This window comes from Nansenia antarctica, assembly GCF_963989245.1.
Source record: "Nansenia antarctica genome assembly, chromosome: 7".
NCBI lineage: Eukaryota > Metazoa > Chordata > Actinopteri > Argentiniformes > Microstomatidae > Nansenia > Nansenia antarctica.
Genome location: NC_137677.1, coordinates 2,758,582 through 2,777,131, shown reverse-complemented (window position 1 = coordinate 2,777,131; position 18,550 = coordinate 2,758,582). Strand labels below are relative to the sequence as shown.

Genomic DNA, 18,550 nt, shown 5'->3' with positions numbered 1-18,550 from the left:
TGCAGTTACTGTAATGACACACTGAGTCATTCTATAATTAGGGGTACATTTCATGTCCATGGGTAGTATTTATACATTTGACCAAATAGTCACTTAAATCAATTATCAATTTCATATTGGGGCACATTTCCCTTTCACTTAATGCAAAAGGTCAACAGCTTCCATCATTTATTTAGCAGAAAATGCATGTGCTATACTGGAATTTGCTGTTTTTGTGCTGTCCGATTTGCTGAGTGTCAAGTTTTGCTCTTCCAATTAACACTAGGATACATGTATTTGTATATTATTTTCATCATTATTTGTTCAAAATAATCATTAAAACATGACAAAGATGTTTTAAAAACTATTTCACTCATTAATATACATGAAATTATTCACTTTGTATGTGTCCGAGAAATCTCTGTCAACTGTGTTACCCATCGTGCTGTGCACGAGGAATGTGTATAATACAAATTAACTTAGTACAACATATGGTACAATTTGATTGCATCATCATCTTTTATTGGAGTAATTTGCAACACTGCAGTGTAAAATCTAGTGAACAAATGGAAAAATCATTAGACATTATAGCTTGAAGACAGACAGGAGCTGACACGGTGAGTTCTCTACTGGACGTTCTGTCAGTACTTTTCTGGTCCTGTGTTCGGGGAGGGATGTAGAAAGGGTTTCCGGACAGTAGACATTTTGTGACGGATGTCTAGAAGAGGCTGTCCACGTCGCCCATCTCCACCACCACGGTCTTCAGCTGGGTGTAGTACTCTATCGTCACCTGGCCGTTCTCTCTGCCAAAGCCTGAAATAATAATAATAATAATACATAATAACTTTAATTTCTATAGCGCCTTTCAAAAAACCCAAGGACGCTTCACAATTCTAAGGGAAATGATCAGACACACAAAACAGAAAACAAACAAAGCAAAACTGAAACAGTGACTAGGGGCCAAAGGCCTTGGTGAACAGATGTGTTTTAAGGGCTAATTTGAAGGAGTCCAGGGTGGGGGGGGGCGTTGCGGATCACTATGGGGAGGAGTGGAGATCAATTACAACTACAGATGTCTTATTGCTGACGTCCTCCCTCTTGCACCTTACCTTTTCACTGTCCTTTATTTCACATTTTCATTATGTCATAAGACACACGCATGCAAACACACAGATAATGAATAGTCATCATACCAGAACTATATCAAAGCCATCTGTTGGCTATCTTGTTTGTGTCTTTCAGCAATATCATCCATCAGTTTGTCCCTCTAGGAATGATACACAGCCCTAACAAACAAACCAGATTAATTCATCATGACGTCCCACCTGAGTTCTTGTACCCTCCGAAGGGCACCTCCACAGGGCTGATGTTGTAGTTGTTTATGTAGCAGGTCCCCGCCTGCAGGTTCTCTGCCACCCTGTGGGCACGTGAGATATCCCTACAGGGCAGGAAGCACAGGAGGGCGGTCAGATACGCACACCAGAATAACATTTCGTGAGCTTAGAATGATAAGGTTCTATCTCCGTTTAGAATGATAAGGTTCTATCTCCGTTTAGAATGATAAGGTTCTATCTCCGTTTAGAATGATAAGGTTCTATCTCCGTTTAGAATGATAAGGTTCTATCTCCGTTTAGAATGATAAGGTTCTATCTCCGTTTAGAATGATAAGGTTCTATCTCCGTTTAGGGCAGTTCAGAGATATTGAGCGTCAACGTTTTTACATTCCATTATGTTTTGTGAGATGGAACCTTTGTATTTTATTAATGACTAACTCAAAAATTTCAACATTTAAAAAAAATAACACCACAGGCATTAATAAACACCTAATGGAAATACTGTATATATGTGATGATTTGAACACTTAGACAGACCTTTCCTCTGAGACCGCCTCAGGTTAAGGTGCTATACTCTGTACTCTACACGTGTGATCTTCAATAAATCTACCACTTGTGCAATAGAAAACATCTTCTCCTCTTTCTTGGAGCAGTCAACTAAAAGAACCGTATCTAACAGGGTGGTACCTAGTGAAGACCCCGGAGGCCAGGCCAAACGTAGTGTTGTTGGCCCTCTGCAGCACTTCCTCCTCCGTGTCAAAGGGCATCACAGACATCACAGGGCCAAAGATCTCCTCCTTCACACACGTCATCTCATCTCTGCAGTTATCTGGATGGGAAGGAATTAAGGCAACGGGAGATTATCTTTTAGAGCGAAAAACAGAGACTTGACAGACCACCACACATCTTCTGATGCAGGAAGACAATCTTCTACGGTGTACCAGGGTCTGCTGTCATCATATTAGATGGTTCAGTGGCAGTAACATGAAGTAGTGTTCATTACATTATTGAACGAGCAATTTAAGAAAGTATTGAGCCCTGTACAAAAAGACAGATAGGAAAGAAGACTTACCGAGCACACAAGGGGACACAAAGTAGCCTCCTTTCAGTGTGGGATCGCTGGGGGTGAATGGCTCCCCTCCACAGAGTACCTTACCTCCCTAAAGCAACAGAGATGGATGAATGAATGAATGAATGAATACACTTGTCTGCTGTAACATGCTCTGCGCTTTGTACTCGGGTGAGTGTTGGCATTGTTTCCCATACATAGTCAAATTTGTCCCAACATAGTCTCATTACGACCCAAAAGTATTTTTATTGCCGTTTTTATGTATTTATTTTAAGCAGATTTTTCAGCACTGTGAAAAGTGATTGAGCAGGTTTTGGGAAAGGACGGGACTTTGGTCCACCGCAAGCCGCTGTCACAAATTCATCATCTGAAATTGGCGGCTCCGTCAAAGCCCGACAATGTGATTTTGAATCCCACGGTACAACTGTAAACCAAAAGAATTTGGGGACGGTTTAACGGTATAACAAATTGGAAACCCCAACGCCCAACCCTGGAGGGAAATCAGATGTTGAGGATTTGGGTTAGGTCACAAGGCTAACAAAAGGCTGCTCATACTGCTGATATATACAGTATATATACAGATATATGTTACGGTACATGTGGGAATACGGTACATGTGGGAAAACTATGGTTAGGGTTAGGTGCTAGGGTGCTACGGTTACGGTTAGGGTTAGGTTTGGGGGTAGGGTTAGGGATAGGATTAGACATGCCAGCATGTACCAAGTCGACGTAGCACCTAACCCTAACCATAGCACCCTAGCACCTAACCCTAACCCTAGTTTTCCCACATGTACCGTAATATATATATATATGATACCCCTTCCCAGAGGCAAGAATCTCTCCCCCAACCCTGTCTCTCTTACTGTACCTCTTTCTTGGCCTGACTGATGAATCCGAGCACTTTCTCCATGTGAGGCTTGCTGATCAGAGCGCCCATGCGCGTGTCCTCCAGCAGAGGGTCGCCTACGCAGATGGCCTTGGTCCTCTTAACCACCTCCTCCAGGAACTGGGGCATAATCTCCCTCTGCACGTACACCCGTGTTCCATTACAGCACACCTGCACAGGTGACAACATAGCGTGATGTTAGAATTATAAGGTTCTATCTACATTTTTGGTCAATTTAGTTTTTTACATAATCTGATCCATTAGGTGTTTATTAATGCCTGTGTGGTGTTATTTTTTAAATGTTTTAATTTTTTAGTTAGTAATTAATAAAATACAAAGGTTCCATCTCACAAAACATAATGGAATGTCAAAACTTTGACACTCAATATCTCTGAACTACCCTTAACGGAGAAGGTTGAGAACCTTATAATTCTAAGCTCACAATAGGTGATTAGTGGAAGAGGTCGACATCAATGACCACTGCTGCTATCTGAGTAGTAATGAATGTGAATGAGTGAAGGAGACCGACCAACCAACCAACCAAGGCCACAGATGTTAAAAAGGTTTGATATTTGGACTCACGGTCCAATACAGTACTGTGTAACATACTACATCAAGTCTACCTTATTAAGAAAACAACTAAAATAGGAAGTTGATTAAGTGTTCAGAGCTCACCTCTCCTTGCGTGAGGAAGTTGGCCATGAGCGCCCCCTTCACAGCGTTCTCCAGCTCACAGTCCTTGAAGATGATGAGGGGAGACTTCCCTCCCAGCTCGAGAGTCACAGGCTTCAACCCTTTTGCAGACATCTCCATGATCTGAGAGGAGGGAGGGAACATAGTCAGAAAAGTCTACTTTGAAGTTGAACCAATCCTTATCAGGAGACCTCATACGTTCATCCAGCTGGCTGTATATATATATATATATAAGTTGCAGTGAGATTGATGATGATTTGACTCATCATGATTTTGTTAATGGTCAAATAAAAAATACCTTTTTGCCAGTGGGGACGCTGCCTGTGAAGGAGACCTTGGCCACCGTGGGGTGGTGGCAGAGCAAGGTGCCGGTCTCCGCCCCCCCCTGCACCACGTTGAAGAGTCCATCAGGTGCCCCGGCCTCTTTGTAGATCTCAGCCAGGATGACGGCAGTCACAGGGGTCATGGGAGAGGGTTTGAACACCATGGCGTTACCTTGGGAGAATGAGAGAGAAAGAGAAACAAACACTTAGTTTTACTCACATTTTTTTTTGAAACAAACCAAAAAAATCTCCCTCCCCTCCTCCCCCTCTCTCTGTGTGTCCTCCCCACTCTCTCTCTCCCCCCTCCTCCTCCTCCTCCTCCCCTCCCTCCCTCTCTCTCTCCTCCCCTCCCTCTCTCTCCCCTCCTCCTTCCCTCCCTCTCTGTACAATTGTTAGACATCCAGAGAGCTCTGCCCAAAGTCAAATTAAGTGTTTCTCATTATGCAAAAAATAAACTCACCACAAGCCAGTGCAGGAGCAGACTTCCAAGAAGCGATCTGGAAGGGGTAGTTCCAGGCACCGATGCCCACACACACACCAAGGGGCTCCCGCCTGGTGTAGGCGAAGGACCCCCCTGGGAGCTGGATGTGCTGGCCTGAAGAGAATGAAAGGCAAACACGGCTATGAATACAGTACGTTATACATCTGTGAATCTAGTTAAATTGTCAATGTCTAATCATTGTTAATATCCGAAAATAAAGCAGGGATGCAAACTGGTGATGGCCCAAAAAGGTGACAAAATATTTTTTTGCCTGAAAACAAAGAACATTTATGAAAATTGTTGACCTATTTTGAGGTAAAAAACAGCTAAAAGGTGACAAGTTTGTACCCCTGTAAAGAAAACATTGGGCTGATAACATTGTATGTTTTGTGCCCACCTGACAGTGTGGGAGCTATCCCAGCGTAGTACTCGATGGTCTGCCAGGCGATATCAATGTCCACCTTTGCCTCAGTAATCGACTTTCCATTGTTAATCACTTCTAACTTAGCGATGTCGTCTCTTCTCTCCTGTTAAAAGCATTGATGATGTGTTACTGTAGGTTATGTAGTGAAGCGAGTGCCAATTTAGCAAACTGAGATTGAAATGACTAACAAAAACGTGACTATTATTAATAATCCCAGTAAATGCAACAGATTCAAATGCACGGACGATGCGGTTCCTCAGATGTGCACCGAGTGTGTCTCAATCAACTTTTGCATAGCGTATAACTTTAAGCCTTATGGTCATCATGAAAACAAGGGCTTTTGCACAGTAAGTAAGTAGCCTTGAGAACTGAACGGCCTGAATCTCCTGTTCCCATAGCGTGAGGCGGATTGATGTACAAGTACACCCCCTGGACACTGGTATGTCGCAGGGTCTTAGCCCCAATCCAATCCATAATGCTGAGAGGCATGGGTACTATTTTTATAATCTTTGGTATGACTTGGTATGACTATAATATTATAGGCCATTTAGCTGACACTGTTATCCAAAGTGCCTTACATTGCAGTGAGTGCATACATTTCAGTATGGTAGTATATATTCCAGCAGGTTCTCTCTGCGGCATCATCAATAAATAACTAGGATTGTACAGGTTTAAGTTATGTTGCATAACATTGCGAAACTTTACTGGCCCTCTTCCCATAAACTCTATTAATTGAGATGGTAGTAGTCAGTGGTGGACTCAGGCTGTTTGAAGGGCAGGGGGGGCGAAAAGAAAAAAAGGGCACCTACTGCACAACATGGGACCCCATCAGTGCACATGGTCAAGTTTAGACCATTGGAAGGGCAGCCAATAGGGCACATCCTCTAATTTTGCCACTCAAAAGGGCACTTTAGTGCAACGTTTTTCAACTGTGGGGGCACATGGTCAAGGTTAGACCATTGGAAGGGCACCAATAGGTCACGTCCTCTCATTTTCACCACTCAAAAGGGCACTTAACCTTTAAGAGAGACGTTTTTCAAAGTGTCCTTCGGGCAAGACACTGAAGCCCAAAATTGCTCCCAGTGAGCGGGCCGGCCGGCGCTCACTGGGAGCAATGGCAGCTTGCCGCCATTGGTGTGTGAATGTGTGTGAGAATGGGTGAATGAGAGGCCGTTGTGAAGCACTTTGGAGCAGCTTTGGAGCAGCAAAAAAGGCGCTATATAAGTGCAGTCCGTTTACCATTTAGAACCATAACCGTTCTGCACTGAATATTCAACAGTGATGTCATATAGCTGTGCAGTGTTCCGTCTCACCCTGATGATGCGGGCGGCCTCCAGCATCACGCGGGCTCTCTCCATGCCTGACTTCTTGCTCCATATCAGGTAGGCGGCCTGGGCGCTCTGTATGGCCTGGTCCACCTCATCAGCCCCGCAAGGCACCATCTCACACAACACACGCCCTGGATGTCAGCACAATCACACGCAGAGTCAATGTAATTCAAAGTCAATGGCACAGCTTTGGGGAAAATATATGGTGATTATGAACATGATGATTCAGTTGGATTGCATAATTAGTAATTACTCATATCATAATGATTGTTTTGATATCATTTGAACACACCATGAACTTTAGTTGTTGTAAGTATACAGCCGGTCATTCAAATAGTGAAGATACACATTGTTTTCTTGGTTATTATGAAATGAACAATGGTGCCAAAAAAATGACCCAGAGAGAATAGACAATCAAGTCAGTTAATCAGTTACCAACTAACTACCTCATATCGCAACTAACTGCCCTGTGCAAACTTCACACGTCTAAAAAGTGCAATTAAAAAAAAGTGCATGTGAGATTTTGCTCTAGAAATAACACACGACAAAATAACCTATATGGGTTAGGGTTAGGAACCATATGCATGGGTGACCCATACAAACCTGTAGCGGGTTCGTAGACGGGCTCCGGGGTCGTCCCACCCTGGGCTTTGACCCTACGACCACCCCAGTAGTTCAGATCTTCTGTCACCACGACAGATCCCGTGGAGGCGCTTGGCATTGTCTGGAGAAGTGGCTGGGCCATGTTCACTTACCTGACCAACAGCGTTTGATTTGAGACACCTAGAAACAGCAAGTGCAGCATGTTACAAATGCATATATGCATGCAGAATCACAGGGCATGCATTCATGCATGCAATCATCTAAACAATGCACGAGCGTACTCGTAGCTGCAAGAAATTTAAAAAGCGGAGCTATCAAGCTAGCAGCTATCATAAACATTATAGCATTGTAGACTTAATCTGTCTCTATCTGTCTGCACCAGACAAACGTACCGTTCTCCGTTAAGTCTCTGGAAGGAAGAAGCCAGTTGGACACACTATCTGTTATACAGATGACGCACTTCGCCCTTCATAAACTCCACCGGGTTAATGTGTAATAATGGTGCTTTTCCACTACAGGGCCAGCCCGGGTCAGCCCGGTTTATTATCCTTTTTCCACTGCCAAAAGTACCCGTGCCATTTCTGGTATCCGGGCCAAACAAGAACTAAAATAGAACAAACCATAATCCCTGTTTGAACCCAATACAGATCTGCTGTGTTGCACAATAATGAGGTGATACAAATCAGTGTATTCTATTAGTGGAACTAATTTTGAGGTTTTTGCATGTCTGCAAAAAAAATAAAATCAATCTTAAAAGTGGAACGAGGGTTTTCAACGTTTATTATTAAATCCTTAAAACCGTGTTGGTCCCTTGTACACGTCCCTTGTGCACGTCGAAGGGGATCCAAGGCCAGATCAAATCAATCTGGCAGATTCCCCCTGTAGGCTACTACTCAAAATATACCAGATTATATATCTGATCCTGGATCACAAAAATGACTGGAACGTTTACGGAAAGAGTATTAGGGCCAATTATACAAGTTAGTTCCGACCAAGTAATTTGATTGGACAAGAGTATGGAGGACCAAGTCTGTCAAAATTAACAATAAATATATAGATACATAAATGAATGTATGAACAAATGAATGAATGAATGAATACACACAGTAATAATGAAATACATTTCTATGGGCCGGTTTCACAGACAAGGCTTAAGCCTAGTCCTGGACTAAATCACACTTTCAATGTAAAATCTCCATTGAAGATGCTTTTTAGTCCAGGATTAGGCTTAAGCCTTGTCTGTGAAACTGGCCCTAAATGTATTTATTATTTTACGCATTCATTAAAAGAAAAAATAAATATAGAAATTTATTTCCTTATACTGTGTGTATTCATTCATTTATGTATTCATACATTCATTTATTTATTGTTAATTTTGACAGACTTGGTCCTCCATACAAGAGGCATTCCATGAGTGCTGATATACAGTATAACAGCACTGGGACTTTTTACTATATGTATCACTCCGAAATGACCGTTAATACAAAGTAGCTACCCTGCAGATGTTTGTGTTCAGGTTACTAGGCAACAACAGTCCAGTTGTGGAACTATTTTTTGTTGACGGAGCCAAAATAAATGATTAAATAAACAAACAAATCATAATCTGTTGTCACTTATTACTGAGGCAGAGTGTAGGGAAATGGAAGCATCCCTAATTTAAAAACGTTTAAAGCCGACCTAGTACCCATCATCGACAAACCCTGGAGAAACCCAAATGTGATGCTAAAACTTTATTAATCTTTAATGAACGAAACAATTCAGGGAATCACATACATTAATACTTATGACCTTAAAAAACAGACATTTCACCCAAAAGTTTCATACATGTTTTAGTTTAGCATAATATCTATAAATCACTGTCGATCTGAATTGATTGAACACAACAAGTACTTGATGTATTGCGGTCCAGACACATTTTTACCATTTGTAAATAATAAGAGGATACATCAAAATTATAGCTATTTTTTATTATAAACTGATTGATCTAAAACTTAAATAACCAACAACAGACTTAAATGATCAAATTAAGAATAAAACGTCTATAAATTAGTGGAAACAGTAGCTGCTCATGTTATGAAAAGTCCATCCAGTCTTCGGCAGTTCTCTGCTCCGTCCAGATGGGGGCGCTGTCTCCTCACGGTGACAGTCTCAGGAGGTGACAGGAGGTTAGGAGAACTTTGCTGCTTGGGGAGGGGGTCCCAGGAAACCGCCAGCTTGTTTCGTAGCAGCTCTCGAGGGAGCCAGACCCAGCATCTTCTGGATGTTCTATGGATGGAAATTATGGTAAATGGTAAATGGACTGCACTTATATAGCGCCTTTATCCAAAGCGCTTTACAACGGCCTCTAATTCACACATTCACACACCAATGGCGGCAAGCTACCATGCAAGGCGCCGGCCCGCTCACTGGGAGCAATTTGGGGTTCAGTGTCTCTGACACTTCGACACTTCCCAAATGTTATGACAAATGTTTAACTATGAAGCGACTCGCCTATAAACGAAGCCTTGCGCATTGTGACAGGATGCCTGCGTCCTACCCCCGTGGACAACCTTCCCATCCTAGCAGGCATCCAGCCCGCAGGCCTCCGCCGCATGGGAGCCACAGCACGTCTCGCCTGCCGGGCCGTGGAGCTTAATAACCATCTGCTCCATGATAGGCTCGCTATAACAGCGGAGCCCTCCCGGCGTCTCAAGTCGACACCTATTTGTGCCTGCCGCACAGGATCTCAGGCAGCAATGCAGAGATCTCAACATCAGTGCGGCAGGATGGGCGGATTATATGTGGCGCGGAGTGGGAGGCTAACACCTCCAAACTCCGCGACCACATCCCAGTCACCGGCCCTGAGCCCCTCGGGATGGACTTGCCAAGGCTATCCTGGGTGAGGCTCAATCGTCTCCGGACCGGCGTTGGGCGTTTCCGCTCATCAATGCACAGATGGGGCTTGGCCCCAAATGCGTCGTGCGAGTGTGGCACAGAGGACCAAACCACAGACCATGTTATCCTGGATTTCCCGGTGTACCACCCACCCAACGGGATGCATGGTCTGTCGGTATTAGATGACGAGACGATGACGTGGCTTCTAGAGGGGTGTCCAGAAATATAGCCCGGGTGAGCCCCTCAACCAGGTCTCGGGGTGGTAAAAGGGTAGCCCCTCGGCCCCGAGCCTGGTGGAGTGGAGAGGAAAACAACTACCCATACGCCGAAGAAGAAGAACTATGAAACAGAATCCAAGTAAAATAACATTTTGGGAAGTACCAGTTGTGAAATCACTAAATAGCCATGTCCAAGACATCATAGTTGTTTTGACAAAATTAGCTAAAAGGATTAAAAAAGGGTTGAAAGACTTCCAAAGGCTATGGAAGCCATTTAAAATGAATGTCCTCCATGTCACGACTTACAGATTTTTATACAATATTTTCTGCTGTTGGCATTACAGTTCATGATGGTAAGTCAATGATAGTGATCCGCAACGCCTGGACTCTGGACTCCTTCAAATGAGCCCTTAAAACCCATCTGTTCACCAAGGCCTTTGGCCCCTAGTCACTGTTTCTGTTTTGCTTTGTTTGTTTTCTGTCTGTCTGACCATTCCCCTTTAGAATTGTAAAGCGTCCTTGGGTGTTTGAAAGGCGCTATAGAAATCAAAGTTATTATTATTATTAGTCAGATTACCTGTCTGATGGACATGGTACAGAGGATGTAGAGGAAGATGAAGGAGCAGTCGGTGAAGTCCTCTCCCAGCAGGTTGCGATGTGACAGGCCCTGGATGTAGGACAGCGGGGTGAACGGCAGCTTGGCCACAACCCTCCCGTCGAAGCTAAAATTAAAAACACAGACAAACAAACAAACAAAGATCTATGAGTACATTGTGGGTGAAGTGCATTTGATTTTAACGTTGGACCCACTGCCTAACAAGCCACATTATGAGTTCAATGTTATCATAACACGAAAATAGCCGTAAATTGTAAATGGACTGCACTTATACAGCGCCTTTTTTGCTGCTCCAAAGCGCTTTACAACGGCCTCTCATTCACCCATTCACACACACATTCACACACCAATGGCGGCAAGCTGCCATGCAAGGCGCCGGCCGGCCCGCTCACTGGGAGCAATTTTGGGGTTTGTGGCCCAAGGACACTTCGACATGTGGCCAGCCGGGGCTCGAACCGCCGATCTGCCAACCTTGTGATCATTAGACGGCGACTCTACCTCCTGCGCCACAGCCGCCCCGTAAATCTTAGCGACTAAAAGCGAACGTTTCTCCTGGTCTTTACTCACATTGAGTTGAACATCCCCATCAACGCGGTGAAGCAGAAGCCAATGGCGAACATGGACTTCATTCGCACCTATAAAATTAGACAAGATTAAGAATTCTATTATGGTAATTTTGTGGTCCACTCCATCAATAAAGCTAGGTGAGGAATTCAAGTGAATGATTCTTACCATGGACAGGTCTCTATTGTTGTTCTTCAGTTTCTCTTCTTGTCTCTCTGTGAAATATAAAACAGGTGGGTTGTGTATTACTGTCTCACAATCTTACATACACATAAAAAAATTTGTAACCATTTAGCAGACGCTTTTATCCAAAGCAACTTACAATTAGAGTAGACATGGACAGTCTCCCTGGATTAATTTAGGGCCAAGTGCCAAGGGCCACTAGTGGTGGTGTTCCCAGGAGGGATTTGGGCCCAATCCCATTTCACCCCTACGGCTTGGTTTGACCCCTACGACTCGGTTTGACCGCTATGGCTCAGTTTGACCCCTATGGCTCTGTTTTCACCCCTACGGCTCTGTTTTGCTCGTTCACGTGTAGGGTAGGGGTGTCCCAATTCTTGTTTTCATTTAGGGTAAGGCTCTGTTTGGAGCTTTTTCATGAGCAGACTATGTTCGGAGCCATGGCCCTATCTCCCAGGATGCCTTGCGAATCATGTACAGAAATCTGATTTCCACCAACTTATTGAAGAAGAGGATCCTTCTTACCTATCTTTTTCTTCTGTTGGCGCCCTGCAGACTCTGTGATGGTTTCCTTCTTCTTCTCCACTGAAACAGTCAGATTAAAATGTACATTTGTTATACAGCGTACACAACGATAGCTATGATGGAAACTGTGTGCTGTGGTGGGTTGACATAATTCACCCACGGAACTATGGGTTGGGAGTATTGTTCCGCACGGACAGCTATTTCGGATTTATTTGACATCAAGCAGAACTGTACAAAACAACACAAAGAACCAACGACACCATAAGATTCCACTCACGTTTTTTACTCTGCTTCTCGACCTCAGCCTTCAGCCTCTTGTACTTCTCAGTCCGATAAACTAGAACCCATGTGATTCCTGGGGAAGGAAGACAAGAGCAGAGGTTAAATCTATCATATTAATTCAACCATTCAGAGAATCATCATATCAAACTCGCGAGAAATGTGTGATTACTATGACAACATGGTATGCAAAACACATAGGACTACTGTACCCACTGATCTTCTAGTGTAAAGTCATTGATTATACCACCTATAAATGAATGTGCAAAAAAAATACTATGTGCAATATGACAACCCTCGGGTACATAAGGTTCAGAGATAGGAAAAGTTAGGATATTTATAGCATAGCATAGAGTACAGCACAGTGTTTTATTTGTATAGTATAGTATAGTGGATAGTGTACATAACCTTTATTTATGTAAACCAGCTCTTTTCCCTTCTTGTTTTTAGTATTTTTTTCCTAGCACCAGGGGAGCCCCCCCTCCTAAATTTCGTTGTTTGGTACCTGTACTGTATTAATGACAATAAAGACCATTCATTCATTCATTCATTCATTCTAGTGTAAAGATCTTCTAGTGTTAAGTCATTGACTAAACCACCATCCCACTTGAAATTACTCACAGCACCATTCTCAAAGGAAACATGCGAGTAACAGTAACAACATTCAAACCCAGACCATACTGTAACTAGTTAGCTAGCAGCATATAGGTTTAAGGAAGTATTAGCATGTTAGCTCAGTTCAACTCAGTTTCTGCTGACTAGCCAGGCTGTATCCAGCTAGCTCCAGCTAGCCTTCCTTAGCTACTCACCCTCGGCTAGCAGGGCCGTGCAGACGGATATAAACACGATGAGGATCGTGTCTGCGAACATGGTGCTCATGTCTTATCACCTCCACTCTCCTACGCGACTGATTGTGGCTCTAATGAAGCTTAACTTTGTGAACAAGATATTAATATTACTGTAACTGTGCCAAGGATATTTAACCACAGAAACACGTCACACTATGAAAAAGTGTTTCCGGCTCAGTTCTTCTTCTTCTCGAATATGATACATGATAGATGAGTAAACCTCGAAGGAGCGTAGGAGCGCCCCCTGCTGGTGTTAGTTGTCATCGTCTTCTTCCTCTTTTCAGTTTGAATGGCGGTTTGCGACCAACTTGAGGCGCATTACCGCCACCTACCGGACTGTGTTTGGAGTTGGACGGTATATTTGACAGGGAAAACTTAAAAATGAAAAAGAAATAAACAATATATATACAGTACAGGCCAAAAGTTTGGACACACCTTCTCATTCAATGCGTTTCCTTTATTTTCATGACTATTTGGTACATTGTAGATTCTCACTGAAGGCATCAAAACTATGAATGAACACATGTGGAATGATGTACTTAACAATAAAGTGTGAAATAACTCTAAATATGTCTTATATTTTAGATTCCTCAAAGTAGCCACCCTTTGCTTTTTTGTTGTTAATAGGCCTATAGTCACACCTCCTCACTACAACAACCAACTACTACCCCTGGTGTGTGTACGTGTGTGTGTGTGTGTGTGTGTGTGTGTGTGTGTGTGTGTGTGTGTGTGTGCATGCCTGTGTGTGTGTGTGTGTGTGTGTGTGTGCCTGTGTGTGTGTGTGTGCCTGTGTGTGTGTGTGTGTGTGTGTGTGTGTGTGTGTGTGTGTGTGTGTGTGTGTGTGTGTGTGTGAAGAAGACATGGAGACCTAGCACTTATCAGACAGGTCTCAAGATTGGTTATTCCTCAAGGCCCCACGTGTCTCCTCTGAGGCAGAACTGTATGTATGTCATTGTGCTCCTCAGGCACAGGGTGACCTGCAGGATACACTAAGACTTGCTGCTTTACATTTACATTTACATGTTTGGCATTTAGCAGACGCCTTATTCCAAAGCGACTTGATACATTCGATATATTTGACTAGTACTGTTGTAGCACAGCAGGTAGCCTTGAGTTTGTGTCAACAGCATGTAATGTTATTGGAGGACTCGGAACTGCATGCGTGGCTATTTGGTTTGCAAATCCTTGTCGACCTGAAGGGTTAATGCGTCGTTTTGTCGTGATGCATCCAGCTGTCATATTCAATCCCATCTGTCATTCAATCCACGATTTGTTATCTTTGCCCTGACAGGGTGAACGAGATGCGCCGCAAACATGGGGGAAGTGAATCATCAGTCCACCAGTCGTAGCAGGAAGAGTAATCCAGCTCAGGCCCGGGGCCATTGGCAGTCTCTGTGCTAGAGGGAAAAATCTACTTCTATCAACTTCTTCTAAACCTAGACCTTAAAGTTATTATTATATAGACACAGGAGAAACAGAGAATCAGTACAAGGGGACACAGTAAAGGGGCTTTAGTATCATTGGGCCATTTTAGGAACTTAATTAAGGATTCCTCAGTGGAGGAGTGCTCTTGTTATAATTAATTGTTGTCTGTAAACACATGTATTGCCTGTGTAAACTATGTTCTTTTAAAATCTGGATGTAAATAATAGTGATGTTTATATACTCCCCTAAATAAAGAAAGGATAAATAAATAAAATATTAGACAGAATGTTGTGTATTCTGTCACTGCCACTGTGGTTGAATTCAAAGATCCCCGGAGACCAGAGTTGTCAGAAAGGGGACAGGTCTTTATTGATAAATGGTAAATGGACTGCACTTATATAGCGCCTTTTTTGCTGCTCCAAAGTTGCTCCAAAGAGCTTTACAACGGCTTCTCATTCACCCATTCACACACACATTCACACACCGGTGGCAGCAAGCTGCCATGCAAGGCGCCGGCCCGCTCACTGGGAGCAATTTTGGGGTTCAGTGTCTTGCCCAAGGACACTTCGACATGTGGCCAGCCGGGGCTCGAACCGCCGATCTGCCAACCTTGTGATCATTAGACGGCGACTCTACCTCCTGAGATACAGCCACCCCACAATGGAGTTTGGCCGCAAACCGATTTTCATGCAGTGATACATAGAGTTAAATACATTTTCATAGGAGGTCTGGTTTGTCACAAGGCTGAAGATGGATTGGTTATTCTCTTTAGTTGAGCGGTCATCATCTATCTGTGCTGAATCATTGTGACTTTCCATGGAGTGGAGCCACACCTGTATCATTTAATAATTTACAACCTTGAAGATGGACACATGGAAGATGGACTTTGAAATTTTCTTGTACTGAGATAGGTGTTCTCTCAATGCTCGACAATAACCAGATACATGTTTCATTCATTTATATAAAATAATTGACAGAAATGTGATGAACAGACATGGGGGTCTTTCTACCACACCACTTTCATTACAGTTGAGTATTGCCTGTCCCTTTTATTTCACAGTATACTGTTCATGCCAGTTCATTTGTTTGTTTCACTATAGGCTATGCCACATCATTTGACAATTTGCCTATGTGTGTATTTTCATGACTCAATTGTTTCTCACTATTGTCTAACTTGTGTATTTTGAGAAATGTTTAATAAATTGCTGTGCCTCTAGTTATAATTCTGTTATAATCGGAAATAAAATGTTTATTTTAATTATTATATTAAATAAATTCCTAAAGGGTTCATTGAAGAACCATGTTAAGGCCCACATTAGTCATTGTCATTAGCTGACTTGCTGGTGCTCACCATTGTGATTCAAGTCCGAAAATGTATATTTAGGTCACAAAGTATGTGCATTTTGGGTGATACATTCAATGTTCTTAGCTGTTCCTAAAAAGATTCATTGGTCATTGTCCATCTGTATTGTGAAGCGCCATCCAATCAACTTTGCTGAATTTGTCTGAATCTGAGCAGACAGGGTATCCCTAAACACTTCAGAATTCATCCGTCTCCTTCTGTCTTCTGTCATATCATCAGTAAACACTAGTGACCCAGTGCCATTGGAAGCCATGCATGCCCATGCCATCACTGCCTTCACTGTTTTTTTTTACAGATGATGTGGTATGCGTCGGATCATGAGCCGTTCCAAGCCTTCTCCATCATTCTGGTACAGGTTGATCTTAGTTTCATATGTCGAAAGAATGCTGTTCCGGAACTGGGATGTTTTTTTGGCAAAGTCTAATCTGGCCTTTCTATTCTTGAGGCTTATGAATGGCTTGCACCTTGTGGTGAACCCTCTGTATTTGTTCATGTGAAGTGTCTTTGTTACGGCCTGAATCAAGCGGTCAAATGTGGCAGTACCCCAGAACAGACAGACACAGAGGCAGGGGGAGTAGTCGGCAGGCAGGCAGGGGCTTTAGGCAGGAGGGGGTAGTCGTTAGGCAGGCAGGGGCTTCGGCAGGAGGAGCAGTCGTTAGGCTGGCAGGAGGGTAGGCAGGGCAGGCAGGCAGGAGGAGTAGTCGTTAGGCTGGCAGGAGGGTAGGCAGGGCAGGCAGGAGTGGACTGGTGGAGGAGAGAAACAACGGTGAGAAAAATAAATAAGTCTAACTTCGGATATATCATTCACTGGGGACAAACGAGGGAGCGAGACGACTAACCACTGGGGATCAGATTGATCAAGCATCAGACGGCAGGTTGTGGGGCCTTTTATGCAGGTCTCTCCTCCTTAGATTGTAAACACCTGCTGGAGCCGGCGCAGCTGTCTCAGATTGGGCCTGATTGGTCTCAACGAGCGGTGCCGAGGTGGAAACGAGTGGAGCCGAAGCGGGATCCACAACAGTCTTCCCTTTATGGTGCTTTATGGTGATCATCCACCACTGGACACACCACCTTTTTGTGGTGCCGAGCTCAGTGTGATCTTTTTTTCTCTGAATGTACCAAACTGTTAATTTGGCCACTCCTAATGTTCCCACTATCTCGCTCATGGATTTTTTGGGTTGTTTTTGTTGCCTAACCTGGATGGCCTGTGTCACTTGCATTGAGAGCTCCATTGACTGCATGTTGTGCCTATACAGCAACAGCTTCCAAATGCAAATGCCACACTTGGAATCAACTCAGACCTTTTTCCTGCTTAATTGATATGGAAATAATGAATGAATAGCCCACACTGGCCCATGAAACAGCTTTTGAGTCAACTTTTGAGCCCCCCCCCCCCAGGAAGCAAAACTGTCCGGCATGGGTCTTTTAGGGGGTTCTTTGGAGAACTTTTTAAAAAAGGTCCCCCGATTAACCTTAAAGGGATAGAGTTCCACCCAGCTTTCTCTCTCTGCTTTTGAGAGGAGCTAGCTAGTTGTTCCTACACTTCCATTCATTGCGCTTGAATAGGAGAGGCATCTAGCAATTACCGTAACTACCTTCAAACTGCATGGAGTGACATACAAATGCCCTAGATTAGATCTGATTCTGGGGAAAGTAGAAAAAATAAATGGTGTAAAAATGTCTAACTACTATCCCTTTAAAACCTCCACAGTTTCAACTCGAAGAACATTTTTAATACATCCTCCTCCTTTTCTTGATACAGTAGTAACCTGATCCTGGATGAAACGGGTAGAAGAATTACCGCTTTATTAAACGGTTAAGTAGCCTAAAACACTGGATCTGATTTATGGAAGCATATAGCTGACTAAATTCAAATGCTAATGCGATATGAGATTGCAATTGTATGTTCCACTGACTTTTGCATGCATTCTTTCAGACAATATTCAAATTCAAATGCATGCAAATCATTAGAATTGAATTTGAATATTGTCTGAAAGAATGCATGCAAAAAGTGGAACATGCAATTGCAATCTCATATCGCATTATCAGGCATGAAAATGGGTCGGGGTGAAAAAGGTGAGAAGGATACGAGACCCGGAACCTGCTAGGCGGTCCCGGCGGAAAGTTTTTTTGGTGGAAAAATTAGCTTCCATGTGCTCATATCTGATTTCTTTTAGATTTACTCTAGTGGTGGTCACATGCAGAATAACAAGATTTTAAAAAATAAATAAATGTAGGTCACCTATTTTGGATTCAAAACGGCGAATTTCGCCGAAAGGTGAGCGATTATCATGCCTGCATTAGCATTTGAATTTAGTCAGCTATATGCTTCCATACTGATTTAGTGCATGCATGGCTCTGTGTTTTTCAGATCAGGGAAAAAAAAAAAACGGGTTCGTGTCGATTTGTCCACATGCACACTCAGCATCAGAGAGCCGCATAACTAGTGGAAGAGATGGGAGGAGGAGCAGCGATGTGAGCAAAAGCAAAAAGCAAAAAGCACCTCTGAGCGTCTGTCTGTCTGCGCCCAGAGACAGC

General features: G+C 43.3%; 2 protein-coding genes across 2 annotated transcripts; both read right to left on the bottom strand.

Moving 5' to 3' along the window:
- Positions 1-480: 480 nt before the first annotated feature.
- Positions 481-7,562, bottom strand: aldh9a1a.1 (aldehyde dehydrogenase 9 family, member A1a, tandem duplicate 1). Its single transcript, XM_080536073.1, has 12 exons — positions 7,513-7,562; positions 7,121-7,300; positions 6,503-6,648; positions 5,163-5,292; positions 4,745-4,879; positions 4,260-4,456; positions 3,944-4,084; positions 3,251-3,439; positions 2,386-2,473; positions 2,001-2,142; positions 1,305-1,417; positions 481-792 (listed from the first exon to the last, which is right to left on the bottom strand). Exons 2-12 carry the CDS (start codon positions 7,260-7,262, stop codon positions 698-700), a joined length of 1,518 nt encoding a protein of 505 aa, XP_080392199.1. The 5' UTR covers positions 7,263-7,300; positions 7,513-7,562; the 3' UTR covers positions 481-697.
- A 1,273-nt stretch (positions 7,563-8,835) lies between these two features.
- Positions 8,836-13,396, bottom strand: tmco1 (transmembrane and coiled-coil domains 1). Its single transcript, XM_080535517.1, has 7 exons — positions 13,186-13,396; positions 12,375-12,452; positions 12,098-12,157; positions 11,561-11,607; positions 11,396-11,463; positions 10,790-10,934; positions 8,836-9,385 (listed from the first exon to the last, which is right to left on the bottom strand). Exons 1-7 carry the CDS (start codon positions 13,253-13,255, stop codon positions 9,287-9,289), a joined length of 567 nt encoding a protein of 188 aa, XP_080391643.1. The 5' UTR covers positions 13,256-13,396; the 3' UTR covers positions 8,836-9,286.
- Positions 13,397-18,550: the final 5,154 nt, after the last annotated feature.

What these genes read in the sequence shown, in the direction of transcription:
- aldh9a1a.1 (XM_080536073.1), bottom strand. Translation starts at nt 7,262, where the DNA reads ATGGCCCAGCCACTTCTCCAGACAATGCCAAGCGCCTCCACGGGATCT. An exon ending in GCGTCCCCACTGGCAAAAAG is followed by an intron (nt 4,085 to 4,259) that starts GTATTTTTTATT and finishes CCCTCCTCTCAG; the next exon opens with ATCATGGAGATGTCTGCAAA. An exon ending in GCCTCCGGGGTCTTCACTAG is followed by an intron (nt 1,418 to 2,000) that starts GTACCACCCTGT and finishes CCTGCCCTGTAG; the next exon opens with GGATATCTCACGTGCCCACA.
- tmco1 (XM_080535517.1), bottom strand. Translation starts at nt 13,255, where the DNA reads ATGAGCACCATGTTCGCAGACACGATCCTCATCGTGTTTATATCCGTC. An exon ending in ACAATAGAGACCTGTCCATG is followed by an intron (nt 11,464 to 11,560) that starts GTAAGAATCATT and finishes CTAATTTTATAG; the next exon opens with GTGCGAATGAAGTCCATGTT. An exon ending in ATGGGGATGTTCAACTCAAT is followed by an intron (nt 10,935 to 11,395) that starts GTGAGTAAAGAC and finishes TTTTAATTTTAG; the next exon opens with CTTCGACGGGAGGGTTGTGG.